At 33.9% G+C, this 22,120-nt stretch overlaps 1 protein-coding gene, 2 long non-coding RNA genes and 1 pseudogene across 4 annotated transcripts; all 4 read right to left on the bottom strand.

Moving 5' to 3' along the window:
• Window positions 1–3,643: 3,643 nt before the first annotated feature.
• LOC146902346 (triphosphate tunnel metalloenzyme 3-like) lies at window positions 3,644–4,535 on the bottom strand. Its single transcript, XM_085731264.1, has one exon. The coding sequence runs from the start codon at window positions 4,402–4,404 to the stop codon at window positions 3,799–3,801; it is 606 nt and encodes a 201-aa protein (XP_085587390.1). The 5' UTR covers window positions 4,405–4,535; the 3' UTR covers window positions 3,644–3,798.
• A 4,729-nt stretch (window positions 4,536–9,264) lies between these two features.
• On the bottom strand, window positions 9,265–10,289 carry LOC146902345 (triphosphate tunnel metalloenzyme 3 pseudogene; annotated as a pseudogene). The gene has a single exon (XR_015021036.1). The product of XR_015021036.1 is annotated as a triphosphate tunnel metalloenzyme 3 pseudogene (transcript).
• Window positions 10,290–16,258: 5,969 nt separating this feature from the next.
• On the bottom strand, window positions 16,259–16,685 carry LOC146902344 (uncharacterized). The gene is made up of 2 exons (XR_015021038.1): window positions 16,559–16,685; window positions 16,259–16,356 (listed from the first exon to the last, which is right to left on the bottom strand). It is a non-coding gene; the product is annotated as an uncharacterized LOC146902344 (long non-coding RNA).
• A 480-nt stretch (window positions 16,686–17,165) lies between these two features.
• On the bottom strand, window positions 17,166–18,324 carry LOC146902343 (uncharacterized). The gene is made up of 2 exons (XR_015021037.1): window positions 17,880–18,324; window positions 17,166–17,643 (listed from the first exon to the last, which is right to left on the bottom strand). It is a non-coding gene; the product is annotated as an uncharacterized LOC146902343 (long non-coding RNA).
• Between the last annotated feature and the right edge of the window lie 3,796 nt (window positions 18,325–22,120).

The raw sequence follows: 22,120 nt of genomic DNA, 5'->3' as shown, positions 1-22,120 counted from the left end.
AATCAATTTACCAAAAAATTAAACTCAATTAAAAATACGCCACAACATTTAAAGATGTTCAATAAACATGTATTTTGACAACTCAACATAACACATCAACGTTTTTCTATCGTGAAATCCCAACGAAGACCAAAGGCGAAGGAAGTTAAAATAATAGAGATTGATATTATGAAATATTGCATGCAAGCGAACAACATCAAAAAACTTCAATTTAATATAAAAATTATACAAACAACGTTGAAAAAACTAACAAAATAATTCATCAAAATGTTTAGAGTTTCATGGCCACCTACAATGAGGTAGATCATCACAAAGCACAAAACCGAGATTGACACCACATCATCGCCCAAAACCTTAAAATATTATGTATATTGGTCATCTCACTTATATGTTTTTAAAGATCTACGTACTTGCATATATTGTGGAATTTTAAGTCACAATTGGCACTTTAACATATCTCCCATAAGTGTGAGACTCTTGCGCATGAGGTACCGGTGACATAGCCAAATAAGGTCAACAGAGGCACAACATGGTAAAAAATATGGGTTGATAGTGTTTTGATGGACGTAGGTTTATGATCATCTTTCATAAAAAAGAGAAAGGAAATTAGAAAAAGAAAGAATATAAAAAATATATTTAAAGATAATAGAAATGATAAAGGAAAAAAGTAGTGTGTTTTATTCATTGACGTGTTAGGAATATAGCGGGTTACTTGGTAATTTTATGATATAGTTGAAGATTTATTAGTAATTATTTCACCCAAAAGATATAATCAATTAAAAAATATTACATCAATTTTAAATGTACGATAAACATGTGATTTTTTTTTGAGGGAGATAAGTATGTGATTTGTTAACTTAACATAACACGTCTACATTTTTCTATTACTAGATCCCACCAAAGACCAAAAGTGAAGGTATTTAAAATAGTAGAGATTGGATTTTTTTTTTCTTTCATGAGAGTGAACATCTAAAAACTTATATTTAATATAATAAAATTAAACCAATGACATCAAAAAACTAAAAAAAATAGTTCATCATAGTGTTTGGAGTTTTGAGCGAGCTTATAATGGATTGATCATCACATTTGACTAATAGAAACCCCAAAAATGAGATTGACACCACATCTTCATATAAAACACTGAAAGACATTATGTATATTGGTATTGGTCATCTCACATTCATGTTTCTCAATATATACTTTTGCTTCCAAGGTAGAAGTTTAACTCACACATGACACATAAACATATCTCTATTATGTGTGAGACGAGTCCGTATTTCGATCCGGTGAGAGAGCCAAATAAGATCAGAGGCATAACATGTTAAAAAATATGGGTTGGTAGTGGTTTTATAGGGAAATGTTTTTGTTCCTTTCTTTCATGAGAAAGTATATTAGAAAAATAAAGAAGACGAAAAAGGAATTTGAACACGAGAGAAATGAAAAGAGAAACAAGTAAGGAGTGATTGTTTTTCTCTAAGATAATAAAGTATATAATGAGTTATTGGTAATATTATACATTTATTGAAGGAGATAAGAATTAATATGTAATTATCTTACCAAAATATTAGCCTCATTAAAAAAATGCCACAACAATTTAAAATTTCTAATAAACATGTATGTATTTTTTATCTCAACAAAACACATCTACATTTTACTATTGTCGCAGATCTTACCAAAGATCAAAAGTGAATGAATCAGATATAACAAAGGTTGAATAATTTTTTGACATTTAAGATAAAAATTAAACAAAACGACATTCAAAAACTAACAAATAAAAATATCACAACGTTGGAACTTCGTGAGAGTCAAAATTGAGTTGTATGATCACATTAGGTTAAGAGCAATCACACGAGTGAGCTTAACATCACACCTTCATCCAATGTCTCAAGGTATTACGGCATGGAGCATATTATTTATTTGTTGGTCACATCTACTCTTGCATACAATGTGAAATTTTAACTTACACTTAACACATTAACATCTCTCCATTAAGTCACGGACTCTCCGTGTTCGTGATTCACCACCTAGAACACTCCCGCTCCCCTACAACGTTGAACCATGATATCATACCACGCTTGAACTTTACGGAGGAGCACACAATAATTTGGATCAGCTCATCGGAGAAAGGGCAACCACACGGTGAAAATGAGACTACAGTTTCATCCAAAAATTTAAGGCTTAAGTATGAGTTTTTCACTCTTTTGATGTTCAACTCCGTACTCTTTCATCTAATGTTGAACTTTAACCGACTTTTGCTACATCGCAATATTATCTCTTAAGTTTGAAGGAATTCTAGCCCGTGCTTGGCACGGGTTTCCATGCTAGTTTAGAATAGTTTCATAAAAGAATAAACATAAAACAATAGCAATAAATATCAAATGCATGAGAATGCTTGGTTTAGTCTTTGGTGACACGTGTCATAAGAATAATTTAAGGTTTTCATTACCATATATATATTATATATACATTTGAGGAAAACCCTCAAATTTATATAATATATATAGATATATAGATAGATATATAAAAAGTCTCTCAAAAAAAAAAAGATATATATAATTATGATCATGCTTTTTATAGCTTATATGTCTTACGAAACAAACCTACTAGTATTATTTTGACGGATTGTTTGTTCCATCTGTAATTATCAACTGATCAGATATGTTTTAGTTACAAGTACGACTACAGGGGTTAGCTTGTAATTGAATAGGGATGAATTAGGAGAGGTAAAGCAAAATTCATTGAAGGGGGAAAACAAGTTCTTTCACTAATCCATCCTTGTTCAAATACAGCTACAACTAGTCACATATATTTTAGACATTTGAAAAGAGCGCAAATCATTTCTTTTTTTTTTTTTTTGAAGGAAGCGCAAATCATTTCTCTTTCCATGCCAAATACAATTCTCTTCTTTTACACTATCAGATTAAGAACTCCCTACTTGTGACATTTACAGTGTCCTTAGAATAAGAATCAGACCACATGAAAAATAACTGATGAGCTTCTTCTCCTAAACCCTATATCCATTCTTAACTCTCATGTGATCCCATCATCAAAAATAAAATAAAAAATCACATTAGGTTTGGTGATGATCAGGTTCAAACACTATACTGCTAAGTTATAAACCCTTTCTTTGGCCACATGGAGAAGTTAAACTATCTAATCCTAAGTCAAGCAGTCCCATTATTCTTAAACAACAATAACAAGTGATTCATCTCAAATCGTTCATGCCTTTAAACCTCAAACAACATAAACTATATGAAGCAGTTTACCAGCTTAAAGATGAAATGAAACTATTTGTCTAAAATTATGCATTGCAGCAACAATGCTACAATGGTTATTAATATCATTCACCTAAGATTTTTCTTCAAAAAAAATATATCATTCACCTAAGATTTGCGATCTTAGTAAGTAAATTAACAACTGGTATTGTCAAAGAACGGCGCTATAGTGTAGCGTAATTTGAACAAACTGCTATTGTTTTGCAACACGAGTACAAAGCGTTGTCAAAATTTAAACGTCTGGTTTTTGCGATCTGTGATTGAAAACACTGATAACAACAATTCATTCACAGGATGATTCAGCTGGTATTTGAGAAACTATACCAAGTTACAAACTTTGCAAAGATCAATCAAATGACAACGGGCAATAGAAACAAAATATCAAACATGTGTAAACAAAATAAGTAAGAACATGAGATGAATAGTAACTTGCAACACAACAAATAGAAGATCTTACATTCTTACATTATCAACTTCAAAAGCATAACGTATAAACCAATTCAAAAACAATAGAAAATTAACACTATGGCAATTTCCCAGATCGAAAAATTGAGAATTTAGAAGCAACTGAGTATGAATAATCAATTTCACTCTCCTTCAAGAACACCTCCAGAATACGTTTAGCTTCTTCAGGATCAGAACTCTCACATTCAATCTCAAACAAAGTCCCAAAATGAAAACAAGTTTCATCAACTTCCAATTTCAAACCTTTCCAATCATAAACATTCCTCACATTCTTAAAATCCCCCAAACACACAAACCCATTTTTACCCACCACTCCAAACTCCTCCTTCACCCTCTTCATAATCCTCGACTCCACAAAACCCAACTTCCCCGGTTCATCAACGCAATCTCGACCAATCTTCGGATCCAAATCTTCCTCGTCTTCCTCTACACGGCGCACACCGTTGACCAAAACCCCTTTTGCTTTAAGCGAAACGACACACCGTTCATCGTTGTTGTAGAATCGGAAACGGAGTGTGGCTCGGCGAGAAGAGAGTTCAGAGGCGGCACCGTCGAAGAAGTGGTTGTGTTGGTGATGGGTGATGACGTGGAAGGGAGAGAGCAAAGTGGTGACTTGGCGATGAGCTTCGGCGTTTGCGAGACGTAGCTTTACTTCAACTTCCATTTCGGAGCGATCAAACTGACGGAGGAGAAAAGAGGCGGCGGTAGCGTTGTCACGACTCACGAGCTTTGGATATTTGGTCAACACTAATGGAAGAAAGTAATTAAAATCCCCGCGGGAAAGTTACAATCTCAACATCGGTTTAACCGTTTGTTGAGTTTGGTTTTATGGACAAAATATTTGCTAACTAATTAAAACATGGTTTATTTGTGTAAAATAATATCTAATGATTGAAAAATATAAATTACAACATTTTAATTCTTGTCAAAAAAAACATTTTAAAAAAAATAATTACTAAGTTAGTGAAAATATCATGGTTTGGATTTTTGTTTTAAAGAATGTGGTCTCACATTCATATTCATATTGAAAATAAAAATTAAAGAGGAATGAAAGACAAACGAGTAATAAACTACAACGTTAACTTTTTTAAATGATAAAATCAATCATGTTAAACACAACATTTATGGACCGGTCGATGTGAAATTAAAATATGGTTTATATTGGATATTAGCTCCTCCATTTTGAATTATGTCAAATTAATATATGGACTAATAAATGTTACCATGTTTGGTTTGGACCCAAGCATGTGAAAAAATCAAACTGATTTAATTGACTCATTAGTTTGGTTCTTACTCTCTATAAAGAGTTATTGTTTTTGAATGAATCATGACGAGTTGACCCTTTTAATTAAGCTCAAGAGAAATCTCTCCCATCAGCCGTTTAGTTATTTAATTGTTATTTCATCGGACGTTTGACATACGATGATGCATAAGGTGAAAAACTACTCTGTAAACCTTGACGGGGGATGAGGGTAGTCACTAGTCACTACATCATTCCTTAACTAATCTGTAACATGTAAATTCCAACCAAACAAGTTTTGATGCCTAGGACCATAAAACATATCAAACTCAATGTTCACCAGGTTTTGAGCAAGCCAATATTTGCTATCATTTAAGAGGAAAATATATCATGTTTTAAATATATCAAAATGCAACAAAACAAGTTTTACATTCCTGCAGTCCCAAAACACATGGAGACCATTTTAAGCAGATCACTTCCAGACGGGATAAATCTCATCAGCAGTCATGCCACACTTCTTTCTAGCATAATTTGTCATCAATATGCCTCTACCAATCTTCCAGAGCATTAGCTCAATCCTCTCCAGCGCCAAATTTATTTTGAACAAAGGATCTGGTTGAGTAAGACTCGTTTGTACTCATAAGCTGAAGCAGAAGCAAAAATCCCATTAGTAGTTTTATTCCAAGCAATATTGCAATCCTCTTTGTTAGCATTTGGAAGTAGGCGTGTCTCTATATTTTCAATAACGTGGTTGCCAAGGGACATTATCCTATTTAGATCCCAACCCCTGGTGTTTAAGACAAAGTTTTTAAGTAAGTCACATATTCGACCAAAGATATTTCACCTAGAGCACATTCCTTCAACCTTCCACAATTTTGTAGTCAATGATCTCTCCAAAAATTAACTATAGTTCCTTTTCTCACTCTCCAGATCAATTTGGTATACGCACACATTCTCTCATCCCTTACAAACCCCTCTCAAAAAATTAGGGACAAGTTGATATTAAGATCTCTTACTAATGGGGATATCCTTCATATTAAGGTGTGTAATGTAATGTGAAGAGTGTTTCTACCATTTTTCAGAGTTCGTATGTAATTCTTCCATAAATTATAGCCATCGGTTAAATTAAAACATTTACAAATTAGTAATTTTGTCTCATAAGTTATATCATATCAAGTCATATGTCAAGTTTAATCATTAGAGTGTATGATGTGACATGTTAAATGAATATTTGGCAATTGATGTGGACTCAACATCACTGCCACATCTATAGAAAAGAAAGTATTACATATTCACATCACTTTTTTTCTTCCTTTCTTCATCATCACTTGACGTGACTTTCTATTAGATGTTGGTTGGGTAAAAATTTTGGGAAAGTAGCTCCTAACTTTTTACATAATAAATTATACTGGTAATACGCAATTTCATCTCCAATCATTGGAGACGTGATAGTGACGTGGAATCCACATGACCTATCACATCTTCATTTAATGTGTCATGTCATGTTCTTTAAGGATTTAACTTAATTGAGGATCCTTTTTTTATTTTTGTGTTAGGACTAATTTGATTGATGTGTTAGGGATTGCAAATTCTTTAAAGTTATTGAAAGCAGGCCTATGGAAAATGTGAAATTGACATGATTTTGGTTTAGAACTTTAAGAGATAAAAATTTCGGTGCTTAACTCAATGTTTGGAGGAATTATAGCATGGGTGAATTTATGAATCACTCAATATTTTGAGTCAATCAACAAAACAGTAAAGATAGAGGTGTCAAATCCAAGGTTTAAAGCATTGATAATACAAACGTTGAAGAGATGGAACAAATTGCTTGAGGGGAAAGAGGCAGGGCGGTACTGAAGGGTATGTGAGAATCTAAGAAGGAGCATTGTCACAGAGGAAATTTTTGATGCAAAGAAGGTTGTTTACTCATCTCTGCACGACCATTGAGATCTGGATGACGAAGAAGAGTGGAAACAGAGGCCCCGTGCAAGATGCGTATGTGCTTTTTCAGTGGTTCTCGAAGAGATTGCTAGTATAGGAGGGTGGTGTGTAGCGTAACTCTAGTAGAAACGGAAAAAGATATGCACAAGCGTTCTGGAGAAAGCAATGAAAAACGAGAATCAGTTGGTCCTTGGAGGGGTGTCAACGCCTCTAAACGTTGAAATGGAACAAAAAACACAATCAAGGTTACCGAATCTGCATATTTTTAGCCAATGATATATACCTGTTAATTAATCAAAGTAATTGAGATTCATTTAATGGATTGACATCTTTCGAAATATGCTTTTGTTTCATACACATCGGTCAATAATCAAACCCTTGATTAAGAGACTCAAGCATGAACCACAATCTTTGTATTAAAATGGTTTTCAGTTTTCTAAGCGTCTTTTCCAAACACTCCTAACGTAGCATCCATATCCAACACAACTCAATATATGTAATCCCCATTTTCGGACATACACATGCATAAATGGTTTTTCCCAGTACGATGAAAAATATCAATGGTTTTTATTAGGAAATAGAAAAAAGAAATATAAACGGTTCTCTGTAGGCATTGCAAAGCAGTTGGCATGTTAATAGACAATAACCTACAAATCAAGCAGACCAACATGTCACATTATGTTTCAATTACAAGTTCAAATACAAGTGTAAGTTAAAAAATATATTATCATACGCTGGGGTTAGCTTGTAGCTGAATTATAAGAGGTATACCAAGATTATTATGACACAGTAAACCAAGATTCATTGAAGGAAAAAAAAACATTTTCTTTCTATATCAAACTAAAATTATGCTGCACATGAAACATCAAAAATAAGGAAAAATCTTTTCAATAGAATTTAGTGGCTAGGATAATCGAAAAGAACGCACTTGGAGTATTTAATCAGATAGTAGATGATGCATAATCTTGTTATGATAGTGAAAAATGTTCAGGGAAAAGGTTCTAACTTGACTTAATAAGTTCTTAAATATGTACGCCAAGATTTAAGAAAATTGTTGGAAGGCTGAAGGAGGAGTCTAAATAAAAGAGACATGCAAAATGCAAAACTACAGAAGGATGAAGCTCAAAAGCTATTTATATTGAGAAAGGAGTAGTAAATATTGAGTAAAAGATGGTGGAAACATGCATAGGTGGTTTTCGTGAGGAAAATGGATTGAATGAAAAACAGTTTGATTAACAACAGAAAGTGGAAATGGATTGAATGAAAAACAGTTTGATTAACAACAGAAAGTGGATTAAAAGAAAAATAGTTTGGTTAACAACTTAAAGTGGGTTGAAATGAAAAATGGAAAGGGAATAGCTAACAAAAATTCGAAAATATTTAGGAAAAACCATCAAATAATCGTTGTTCAAGATTTCATACTGACTTGTGGCTTCTGATTGTTATTAATCTGCCTTATCTAACCTCAACTAGAACTAGTCACATAGACATTTGAAAGGAGCGCATAATGCATATCATTTTTCTTTCCATGCTGAACACAGTTCTCTTCTTTTACACAATCAGATTTAGATATCTCTACTTTATGTTCACTTACAGTGTCATTAGACCAAGTAACAACAGACCACAAGATAAATTGAAAAATAAACTGATGAGCCACTTATCTATTCTCAACTCTCATGCGATCCCGTCATCAAAATCAAAACATAATCGCATTTGGTTTGGGGATGATCAAGTTCAAACAGTCTACAGTTAAGAGCCTGAGATATACTTGAGAAATTGAGACTGGAGAAACTAACTAACTAACTAATCACGGTTGAGAAACTTGAGACAAATTGTTATTCTTAATCCAACACTAACAAGTGATTCATCTCAAACTGTGTACTACCTTTAAACCTTAAACAACATAAACTGTGTAGAGCAAAGAGCAGTTTATCAAGGTCCACTAGCTTAACAACAAAACTAAACTGTTTATCTACAAGTATATGCTACAATGGCTAGTAATATCAACCACCTAAGATTTGCACACCAACTTAGATTGTGCAATGACAAGCAGTGCTGTGAAAGAGCAGCTCTATAACGCTACGGTTTAGTAGGATTTTAACAAACCACTAATGTTCTACAATACGCCATTTAGTACAATGTTGTCAAACAGCGAACATAGTGTAGAACAATAGTATAACGGAACATGAACAAACCGCTATTTTTTGAAATCCACTATTGATAACATGAAAACAACAATTTATTCACAGGATAATCAACTGATACTTGAGATATTCTAACCCTTAAAAGATCAATTAAAAATGACAATGAGCAATGGAAATGAAAGATCAAACATGTGTAAACTTAAACTAAAAACATCATAGTAACTTTCAAAACCAGCTGAATGATCAGTGCAATACAACAAACATCAAATGTTACATTCTTAAATTATCAATTACAAATGCATAACTTAAACACTAGTTCAATTCAACTCAACTCAATTGAAAAACAATAGAAAATCCACTCACTATGGCAATTTCCCAGCTCGAAAAATTGCGAATTTAGAAGCAACAGAGTAAGAATAATCAATTCCATTCTCCTTCAAGAACTCCTCGAGAATACTTTTAGCTCCTTCAGGATCGGAACCCTCACATTCAATCTCAAACAAAGTTCCAAAATCAAAATGAGTTTCATCAACTTCCAATTTCAAACCTTTCCAATCATAAACATTCCTCACATTCTTAAAACCTCCCAAACCCACAAACCCATTTTCACCCACCACCCCAAATTCATCCTTCACCCTCCCCATAATCCTTGACTCGACCAACCCCAACTTCCCCGGTTCAGCAACGCAATCCCGACCAATCTTCGGATCCAAATCCTCCTCATCTTCTTCAACACGACTCACACCATCAACCAAAACCGCCTTTGCTTTCAACGAAACAACACACCGTTCATCTTCACCGTAGAATCGGAGACGAAGAACGGCACGACGAGAAGATAATTCCGATCCAGCGCCGTCGAAGAAGAGATTATGTTGGCGATGAGTGATGACGTGGAAAGGAGAAAGCAAAGTAGTGACACGGCGATGAGAATCTGCATTAGCGAGACGAAGCTTGACTTCAACCTCCATATCGGAAGGAGAAAGAGAGAAGGAGCGTGTTGGGAAGAGTTTAGGAGGAGAGACCAATGCGATTCGCTTTGGAAGAAGAATCTTCGGCGCGATCGAATTGACGGAGGAGAGAAGCGGCGCCAGTTGTGGTTGTGGTGGTGGTTGTTGTGTTCGTGGCGGTGTTGCGACGGCGAGCTTCTTCAAGTTCTTCTTTGTCTTCAATTTTCACTTCGATTTTCGTTGGTTTTCTTCTCAGCATTTTGTGACTTAACAAAACGCGAGAGAATGGATCCCCTTTTGCCTATAACCCTACGATTCACTGTTGTTTGGATTTTGTAGTATCCTTCCTCACCGTTGGATTTCGATATTAGTAATTAGAGGGGGTGCAGATAGTTACAGAAAAGCTATTAAACCAAGTTTTGTTGGGCCCATACAATTTTTTGCCATAGTATGTAAACACAGATTTTCCATTTTTTTCGTTTTTCTCTCAAATTATTTTGAAAGTTTTCTGGTTGCAACAGAGATAAAACAGAGAGTAAGTTTGCATAAACACACTGAAAAATTACTTCTGGTTTACCAGTATTCAATTTCTCCCGGAAAACACCATCAAACATTTCCGGTGTGCCGTTTATATTATCGGAAAACACAAGCAATTGTTTCCGGTTCCGATTTGTAATCTGAAAAATTGATATCTACGTATCTATGAAGAGTTTGTTTACGGAAGACTCATAGATCTTGCGCCGGTGAATAGTTGTTTTTCGGAACCCTATTAGCACCTTTTCCGGTTAATAAAAGGCACCACTTTTCAATTTTGATTTTTTTAAGCATTGTTTTTTAGTTAGTTTAATTTGCTAATGTTTTTCTTTTTTATTAATTCTTTTCCATTTCTTCAGTGGCACATTCCAAAGGACGAGAGCGCGGGACTATGCATGTAGGACGCAATGAACCACGACAATATCAGAAAGTGGTTCATGATCATCAACCACCTGTACATCAGGCAGAGGAGCAAGAGCAACCCATTCATCAGAATTTGGAGCAGCTCGCACATCAGGCGGTGGAGCAGCTCATGCATCAGGAAGTGGAGCAGCCCGTACAGGGGTATCATGGAGGACCTTATGATATGTCTCTTCTCACGCGATATGAGGGTCATGTTGCGCGTAAGTTGTGGTATGGTCTGGTATGTAATTAGCTTAATAATTTGATTACTTTATTTAATTGTTTTATTAGTTTTAATTATTTTGATTGATTTGTTTATATAATAATGATCTATTGGTTTAAACTTTAAATTGTTTTGATTGTTGAATGTTTCAGTGTATCTTTCGTACCTTCTACGGTATACTCGTAAATTAATGATTATTTTTATAAAATAAAAAACTATTTGTTGATTTTTATATTTTAGAAAATATAATTTCATAAGAAAAAATATAATTTCATTGTTTATGAGAATCATACTAAAATCTTATGTTTTATCTCAAAATTTCATAAGAAAAAACATAATTTTATTGTTTATAAGAATCATGCTAAAAAATTTACATTTTATCTCAAAAAATAATAAGTATTCACTTGTTATGAATAGAGATGAATGTAGGTCGAGCCAGACTAGACTTTAACTTAAACAAGTGGCCTACTATAAAATTTTAAGGCGTTTTTTAAGACAGGGTTTGTCCTTTTCAAAAGTCTATATTGGCCGAAAAACCTATTTAAACGCTTATTTCATATTGAATAATTTAAATGTAATATATAAATATAATAAAAAAGGTCGGTAGGTGTCACGACCCAAAAACAATCATCGTGACCGGCGCACGAACTAGATCATTCTAGCCGGCAAGCCTATTAATCAAACTTGACAATTATAATAAATAAATAAAAATTCCAATTTGAATTTCATAAAAAAAATATTCATCGAAATTTCGACAGAGTTTCCTCCGTATTTTCAACATTTCCAAGATGTAAATCTTGTTAAAAAAAAACTGTTCTATCGGCCATAAACTCCAAATAATGTTTTTATTTTCATACTACTTGTACAACTCAAAATAAAACATCATAAACATCCAAATAGCTACGATACATCAATACTAACTATGTTCTCCAATCCTATTTCAACCTCAATGATATTGATTAAAAATTCGATTTGAAATCATAAAAAAAAAACACTTCAAAGGAAAAATTAAACTAAAGGCATCAACACCATAATAATTCCAAAAGTTCTTACTTGATCTAGAACATCATCGCAACACTAAGACAATCATTCAAGGAAATAAGATAAATCAACCGACTCATAGTATATCATATCAAAGTTTAAGTCCTAATTTTGATTATCATCCCTTAGTCTCTAATCCTTTTCACTATTTAAATATTTTTAGTCACAAATCATATCCACGCTATTTGATCGCATCAAATCTCTAAACTTAAACCTTAATAAGAATTTTACATGGCTTTATGCATATAGATTCCATCTTATCGAGAAATTTACATAAATTTAGTACGTTATTCCTCATTTCCAACTATTGGTAAAATGCCCCCGAAATATTTCTTCGTAGTTAACTCATTCTAAACATAATTTTCAAGTTAATATGCGTATGCTATGTTAGTATTCATGTTGGAGGGTCCTTAGAATTTTTCCTTGGTTCCATAATTTTATCTTTTGTTCTCTTTCAAATATTATTCGAATAATTCTTGACTTACAAGTTCATATCATTAATTATACATTTCAATCGTTACTATGAGCCGTACCTCATAGGCTACATTATCTCTTCGTTGTAGCAAACGGAGTTTTCATATTCGTTACTATGACCCGTACGTCATAGGCTACATTATCTCTTCGTTGTAGCAAACGGAGTTTTCATATTCGTTACTATGACCCGTACGTCATAGGCTACATTATCTCTTCGTTGTAGCAAACGGAGTTTTCATATTCGTTACTATGACCCGTACGTCATAGGCTACATTATCTCTTCGTTGTAGCAAACGGAGTTTTCATATTCGTTACTATGACCCGTACGTCATAGGCTACATTATCTCTTCGTTGTAGCAAACGGAATATACCACATTATCTCTTCGTTGTGGCGAACGGAAATATACCACATTATCTCTTCGTTGTGGCGAACGGAAATATACCACATTATCTCTTCGTTGTGGCGAACGGAAATATACCACATTATCTCTTCGTTGTGGTGAACGGAAATTTCATAAAATATCTATGAGCTTGTTACTCATAGGCTGCATTATCTCTTCGTTGCGGCAAACGGATATAGAATTCATCAATTTTCTCATTTTTATTTTTTTCTTTCTTTCTTTCTTTTTCTATGAGCATATTACTCATTTCAATTTTTCTCATCATTTCCATTTTTTTTACGTGACTTTCTATAATTCACTTGTGAGCATATTACTCATAGATTGTATTTCAATTTTTCTTTTAAATCAATTCTATAAGTATATATGCATCGATTGCGTTGTTAATTTCCCTCCAACGTTTATACTAACATCAACATACATATTAACATAAAAGATATTTTAGAATACACTAATAAGGATACCTAATTCAGAAATAATCATTCTACTATCTCATATTTATTATGTTTCAAATGTACCATTCATATGGCATGATAGTCATACTTGCACAATCGGCAAATAATCATAAAAATGATCTAATTATTCATATTATCTCACTAATCTAACAAAATCATAATTGATCCCATAATTCAAAATTGTCTCCAGACCTCAATACTGAACCAAAATTAGTGAAACTGGTACTAAAACGTCCGTAATTTCGTTAGCTAACCATAGCATTAAAAATCATTTGATTCCAGGTTACGAGAGAGAAAGTTATTATCGTTTTAGTGGAGCCTGTCCCAGAACCCATAGCCAGTTTTTCCAGCAGAAATTCACAACTTCAAACACACTTTCGAGCTCGTTCCTAATCCGAAACATACAAAATTTATATCCGAGACTGAAGGGAATTAAGCGTAGAATCCAAAAACCCAACAATCATTCAATTCCAGGTTACACATCGAAATCTCGACCAAAAATACCACATATATGCCATAAGAATTTTTGACCCAATCTCATAACATTCATGCATAATTACGCTTCTATCCACCTAAACATGTATAATTAGTTTCAAAATCACTTATATAACAACTTAATTTCATAACTCAACCATTCCTCCCTAATATTTTCTTAAAATTCTAATTCTAATTCATTCCATTCTCTAACCACACACTTATAAAATCAAAATTTATTAAGTAACTCACCTCAAAACAAGCTTTCAATTGATACCACAACCTCCAATTTCACTCCTTGGTTCCTTGAAACCCTAACAATCCTACAAGCTCTAAACCCATTCTCCACTTCTTGTTTCAATCACCAATTTAAACCTCCATATTACCATTAACCTTACTTGCAAAGCTCGAAGCCCAAGTTCAATTGCAAAAATCCAAATCAATGGAGAGGAGGAAGAGGTTTAGCCAAGGGAAATATAAGGGAGAATAATTTTTTCAAAGCTTGAAATGTTAATTACTTCACACAAGGATCCCAAAGAAGTTCTTGTAAGGAGTTTTTAGGCAAGTGGTTGTATGTGTGCAAGCTTGGATGAGTCAAAAATGGAGTTTTTGTGAGATATGGTGAGAAAGAAAACTCTCCACGTGAGGGAGAGAAGAGAAGAAGTGGTCTAGAGTGGTGTAGAAACATGAAGAAAAGTGGTAGAAAATTTGACCTTTAGCCTTATTATTTTTTTTTTAAAAATCTTGAGTGGCAAGATTACCAAAATACCCTTCAAGTGAAAAAGACATAATTATCCTCCGTTAATTCGTAACCATTTAATTTCTCAAGCCCGTTGGAATAATATTACGAGATACTTACCAAATATCGTCGATTTCTCAATAAATAATTAATCCTTTGAAAATTATTTCCGTTCCGACATGTAACCGATACGAAAATTTATTTAAAATTACGCGGGATATTACAATCTACCCTCTTAAAGAAATTTCGTCCTCGAAATTTAAGGATTTACTTGCTAATAAGTACAAATAATTTCACCAACTTTCAACTTTAGATTCCAACATATGTCCGTTACGAATCGATTCTTTCTAACCGACTAATTTAAACCGTATAGGTACCGGCCACCACGCTTCCGCCGCGCCACTCTAATTTATTTCTTCACCCCTTACATCATACTCCTTATACTTGCGTCTTCTCGTTAAGGTTTCATCCATCTCTCGGACATTTGTTCTAACTCTCATATACTAGTCCGAGTTGATCGGACTCGACGGACATGACATTTGGAATAAATATTTGGAACCCAATAGTCACACTACATCTTATTGAATTCCATTGACCAAAGGCACGATACGAATCGACTGCTCGATACCAACTTTGTCACGACCCAAAAACGATCATCGTGACCAAGGCGCACGAACTAGATCATTCTAGCCGGCAAGCCTATTAATCAAACTTGACAATTATAATAAATAAATAAAAATTCCAATTTGAATTTCATAAAAAAAAATATTCACTGAAATTTCGACAGAGTTTCCTCTCGTATTTTCAACATTTCCAAGATGTAAATCTTGTTAAAAAAAACTGTTCTATCGGCCATAAACTCCAAATAATGTTTTTATTTTCATACTACTTGTACAACTCAAAATAAAACATCATAAACATCCAAATAGCTACGTATACATCAATACTAACTATGTTCTCCAATCCTATTTCAACCTCAATGATATTGATTAAAAATTCGATTTGAAATCATAAAAAAAACACTTCAAAGGAAAAAATTAAACTAAAGGCATCAACACCATAATAATTCCAAAAGTTCTTACTTGATCTAGAACATCATCGGCAACACTAAGACAATCATTCAAGGAAATAAGATAAATCAACCGACTCATAGTATATCATATCAAAGTTTAAGTCCTAATTTTGATTATCATCCCTTAGTCTCTAATCCTTTTCACTATTTAAATATTTTTAGTCACAAATCATATCCACGCTATTTGATCGCATCAAATCTCTAAACTTAAACCTTAATAAGAATTTTACATGGCTTTATGCATATAGATTCCATCTTATCGAGAAATTTACATAAATTTAGTACGTTATTCCTCATTTCCAACTATTGGTAAAATGCCCCCGAAATATTTCTTCGTAGTTAACTCATTCTAAACATAATTTTCAAGTTAATATGCGTATGCTATGTTAGTATTCATGTTGGAGGGTCCTTAGAATTTTTCCTTGGTTCCATAATTTTATCTTTTGTTCTCTTTCAAATATTATTCGAATAATTCTTGACTTACAAGTTCATATCATTAATTATACATTTCAATCGTTACTATGAGCCGTACCTCATAGGCTACATTATCTCTTCGTTGTAGCAAACGGAGTTTTTCATATTCGTTACTATGACCCGTACGTCATAGGCTACATTATCTCTTCGTTGTAGCAAACGGAGTTTTCATATTCGTTACTATGACCCGTACGTCATAGGCTACATTATCTCTTCGTTGTAGCAAACGGAGTTTTCATATTCGTTACTATGACCCGTACGTCATAGGCTACATTATCTCTTCGTTGTAGCAAACGGAGTTTTCATATTCGTTACTATGACCCGTACGTCATAGGCTACATTATCTCTTCGTTGTAGCAAACGGAATATACCACATTATCTCTTCGTTGTGGCGAACGGAAATATACCACATTATCTCTTCGTTGTGGCGAACGGAAATATACCACATTATCTCTTCGTTGTGGCGAACGGAAATATACCACATTATCTCTTCGTTGTGGTGAACGGAAATTTCATAAAATATCTATGAGCTTGTTACTCATAGGCTGCATTATCTCTTCGTTGGCAAAGAAACGGATATAGAATTCATCAATTTTCTCATTTTTATTTTTTTCTTTCTTTCTTTCTTTTTCTATGAGCATATTACTCATTTCAATTTTTCTCATCATTTCCATTTTTTTTTCGTGACTTTCTATAATTCACTGTGAGCATATTACTCATAGATTGTATTTCAATTTTTCTTTTAAATCAATTCTATAAGTATATATGCATCGATTGCGTTGTTAATTTCCCTCCAACGTTTATACTAACATCAACATACATATTAACATAAAAGATATTTTAGAATACACTAATAAGGATACCTAATTCAGAAATAATCATTCTACTATCTCATATTTATTATGTTTCAAATGTACCATTCATATGGCATGATAGTCATACTTGCACAATCGGCAAATAATCATAAAAATGATCTAATTATTCATATTATCTCACTAATCTAACAAAATCATAATTGATCCCATAATTCAAAATTGTCTCCAGACCTCAATACTGAACCAAAATTAGTGAAACTGGTACTAAAACGTCCGTAATTTCGTTAGCTAACCATAGCATTAAAAATCATTTGATTCCAGGTTACAGAGAGAAAGTTATTACTGTTTTAGTGGAGCCCTGTCCCAGAACCCATAGCCAGTTTTTCCAGCAGAAATTCACAACTTCAAACACACTTTACGAGCTCGTTCCTAATCCGAAACATACAAAATTTATATCCAGACTGAAGGGAATTAAGCGTAGAATCCAAAAACCCAACAATCATTCAATTCCAGGTTACACATCGAAATCTCTGACCAAAAATACCACATATATGCCATAAGAATTTTTGACCCAATCTCATAACATTCATGCATAATTACGCTTCTATCCACCTAAACATGTATAATTAGTTTCAAAATCACTTATATAACAACTTAATTTCATAACTCAACCATTCCTCCCTAATATTTTCTTAAAATTCTAATTCTAATTCATTCCATTCTCTAACCACACACTTATAAAATCAAAATTTATTAAGTAACTCACCTCAAAACAAGCTTTCAATTGATACCACAACCTCCAATTTCACTCCTTGGTTCCTTGAAACCCTAACAATCCTACAAGCTCTAAACCCATTCTCCACTTCTTGTTTCAATCACCAATTTAAACCTCCATATTACCATTAACCTTACTTGCAAAGCTCAAGCCCAAGTTCAATTGCAAAAATCCAAATCAATGGAGAGGAGGAAGAGGTTTAGCCAAGGGAAATATAAGGGAGAATAATTTTTTTCAAAGCTTGAAATGTTAATTACTTCACACAAGGATCCCAAAGAAGTTCTTGTAAGGAGTTTTTAGGCAAGTGGTTGTATGTGTGCAAGCTTGGATGAGTCAAAAATGGAGTTTTTGTGAGATATGGTGAGAAAGAAAACTCTCCACGTGAGGGAGAGAAGAGAAGAAGGGTCTAGAGTGGTGTAGAAACATGAAGAAAAGTGGTAGAAAATTTGACCTTTAGCCTTATTATTTTTTTTAAAAATCTTGAGTGGCAAGATTACCAAAATACCCTTCAAGTGAAAAAGACATAATTATCCTCCGTTAATTCGTAACCATTTAATTTCTCAAGCCCGTTGGAATAATATTACGAGATACTTACCAAATATCGTCGATTTCTCAATAAATAATTAATCCTTTGAAAATTATTTCCGTTCCGACATGTAAGCGATACGAAAATTTATTTAAAATTACGCGGGATATTACAGTAGGCTTAAAATTAAATTAGGTAGTGTAAGAGGTATGTCAATTTACCACCACTATGCTAGGCGTCGGTTGATTTATTAGTAGGCTTTATGCTAAATAGGCCTCGGTTGATTTATTAGTAGGCTTTTTTTATTAAAAAAATGTTTAATAGACTTTTCAACAAGCTCAAATCCAGCATATATAAATAAATAGGCTCTTTTAAGTTTTAAGAGTCTAAATTTGGCCTTGTTGTTGAACGAGTCGAGTCAAATTAAACTTTAAACACGCTAAGTTATAGGTCTTTGTGTTGACGATTTGACCTATTTCCATCCTTAATTGCGAGTAATAAAAATTCAGAAAAGTTAACTTTTATTTTGGTGACACTATTGATGAATAAAATTTAGTTATTACAATTGTAAATGATAGAAAACAATTTTTTATTTAAAAAATAACTCAGTAGTTATTAATTTAAAGATTGGGTCTACCGGTACACTTAATGATTTTAATGTGTCGTATAAAATGTCTTTTTTATTAATTATTTTCATTTTTTGGTTTTAATGATTTATTAGTTTTAATCGTTTTGATTGTTTTATTTAGTAATATAATAATGTTTTATTATTTTGATTATTTGTTTTAAATTTATGCAGGAGCGCGGTGTCAAAAAGGAGTTAAAGGTAGCATCACATGGGAAAAAGTTGGAGGGTTGGGTTCCTCGACAACTTCCACCTCTAATAGAGGGATGGTTGAAAGGTTCTGGACTTAGTGCACTTCAGAGGACTAGTATGAAGATGGTCGACGCCAATCTTTTATCAGCATTTGTGGAGAGATGGCATCCTGAGACGTCGTCATTTCACATGCCATTTGGTGAAATGACTATTACATTATATGATGTGGCGTGCCTACTTCACATTCCGATTAGGGGTGATTTCTACAACCGACCTCCGAGTGTATCTGAAGAAGGAGCAGCTGCACTTGCTGAGGAGTTGTTGGGGGTAACTTATGATGAAGCCAGGGCAGAGACGACGAGGAACAGGGGTGGCTATTATAGGCAAGAGTGGTTGTACAGGTTGTTCGATATGCATCATCAAACTGGGATGCTTGACTGCGCTGCTAGGGCCTACATGCTCCTTCTAGTTGGGTGTACTGTTTTTACGGACAAGAGTTTTACTCTCGTAGAGGCAAAATATCTACCGTTGTTTAGAAACTTGTCAGATTGTGGTAGATATTGTTGGGGTGCAGCTGCTTTGGTTACATTGTACGAGCACTTGGGAGATGGCTCTATGTTTACCTGCAAGCAACTTGGAGGATATATGACACTTTTACAGGTAATTTTATAATAATGTTAGATAGATTATTTATAGAATGTTACTAGAGATGAAATAATGATGTTACGGACTAAAAAGAGGCTAAATAAAAATAGGAAGTGGACTGATTTATTAAACTGAAAATCAACTCTAATGCAGGTAGAAATAGAGAAATAGTTCACTGAAATAATAAGAACGCAAGGCACTATAATGCAGTAAGTACTAATAAGGGAATAATGACCCAAGGGATGGATCATGTAATATTCCTCCCCTTTCTCATAACCCTTTTATCCCCTTATATGCTTCTATTGCTCTCTACTCCTCGTATCTTTTGTTATGCCTCTGGATCCAACTGCCTCTCCTTACTTCCTGAATTTGAATTTGTGGGATTTTTCTAACAGATTGATGAGCTGTCTTAGCTGAGTCATGATCTCCATGTGCCTCCAAATTAACACTAGCTGTTACAAATGATATGTGGGTTTCTGATAATTTATTTTCGTCGTTTCGATTTATTATTATATTTTTTATTTCAACTTTTTATTTTTATGTAACAGTGTTGGATTCACGAATATTTTCCGACTCTTGGTAATCGAGCAGAGAACAGAGTTTGTTGTGATAAACCAGAAACAGGTGCCGCTCGAGCTATGCGATGGAAGTATAAACAAGGGACTCTCAAGGTTGATCAAATACGGAGGTTGATAGATGATTTGACACCTGCAGATGTCATATGGCGCCCATTTGAGAGTCACCGTCAAGTAATCCCATTTGATGATGTATGTCTATACAATGGTTGTCTTCGCTGGTGCGACATTGTAGTTCCTTACTTGCACCGAGAGGTGCCTTCGACAATTTGGATACGTGCAGTATGTACCACCACCTCCTCCGGATCCTCATACCTTTAATGTAGATGCTGAGTGGATCAATTACCATTCAAGTGTGTGTCGGGTCATTGAAGGAGCACTTTCGGTGACATATCCATTTGAGGTCACAGAGACATACATGGAGTGGTATTACAATGTATCACACCCTCGTTTGATATGCCCTGCTGACGACCCGCATAGACCAGTCCCTGTTCCAGTGTACAGCGTTCCTAATGATGCACGACCTTCTGACCCGAGGTTGGCTTTGATTGCTTCCGAACTACAAGGTTACTTAGACAAGATTGGCGCTACACGAGAGAAACCCATGTTTAGGCGTTTGTACCATGCATTAGATTTGGCTCGTGGTGGACCTTTATATTAGTTATCCTTGTTATTTTATGTTTTATTATCGGCATTGGTTTGTTTTATATGTATTATCGACATCTGATTTATTTTGTATGTTATATTATCAACTTTTAGTTTATACTATATGATGTCTTATTGACTTTTAGTTTATGATTATCGGTAAATATTAAATTGAAAACATAACACCAATAACATCTAATGAAGACATAATATCAAATAACATTTATTAAAATGGTTGTCTAACATGTGCAATATTGCATATGTTAAGGCAACTAAAAGTATGAAATTTTCATTGAAAAACACCAATTATTTATTAAAATCACTCTAAATCAACATTTTCATTTTGATTAACATCGACTATGTCATGAACATATGGACGAATATGTTTGGGAAACAATATCAATAACCTCTCGAAATTCCTCGCTTATGAGAGGATTACTTTCGAGAGGGTTGGGATGACCGTTTTGAAAAGGGTTGCTTACGAGAAGGTTGACGTGACTATTTTAAAGATGGTTACTTTTGAGAAGGTTGATATGATTGTTTTTAAGAGGGTTGAGATGGTTGTGTACACGACATCTATGTCTATTTGTGAGTATAAGAATATGTTTTGTCAACATACTCTCTATACGAAGGATCACAATACATATCATATCCCTTTGTCACTTTGCCTTTATCATTCTTCACCCCACCTTTGATTTTAACTTTGTAAAGCGATGGACACATTAAACTCATACTGAATACACCGGTTAGATCACCTTGCCTCTCAATGCTCGTTTCCTAAGTGACCTAAACAATTTCCACAATGCCTTCATTGCATCATTCATGTCCAATACGATCCAAATTTTTACGTCTTACTCCCGTTGACCTTCCATGCTTAATTTCCTCCACCGAGATATGAACAAAATCTAACACTATATTCAAACCACAAATTTTAAATCTTCCCAACTTACAAGCACAAGGCAGCCCATATGTTGTTACGAAAGTACAGCCACACATCACTTTGTCGTTTTCCACACACCCAACA

Source organism: Medicago sativa, chromosome 8 (assembly GCF_051527215.1).
Source record: "Medicago sativa cultivar Bolivia chromosome 8, Bolivia_mono, whole genome shotgun sequence".
Taxonomy (NCBI): Eukaryota; Viridiplantae; Streptophyta; class Magnoliopsida; order Fabales; family Fabaceae; genus Medicago; species Medicago sativa.
This window is presented reverse-complemented; position numbering and strand designations above follow the sequence as displayed.

What these genes read in the sequence shown, in the direction of transcription:
- LOC146902346 (XM_085731264.1), bottom strand. Translation starts at nt 4,404, where the DNA reads ATGGAAGTTGAAGTAAAGCTACGTCTCGCAAACGCCGAAGCTCATCGC.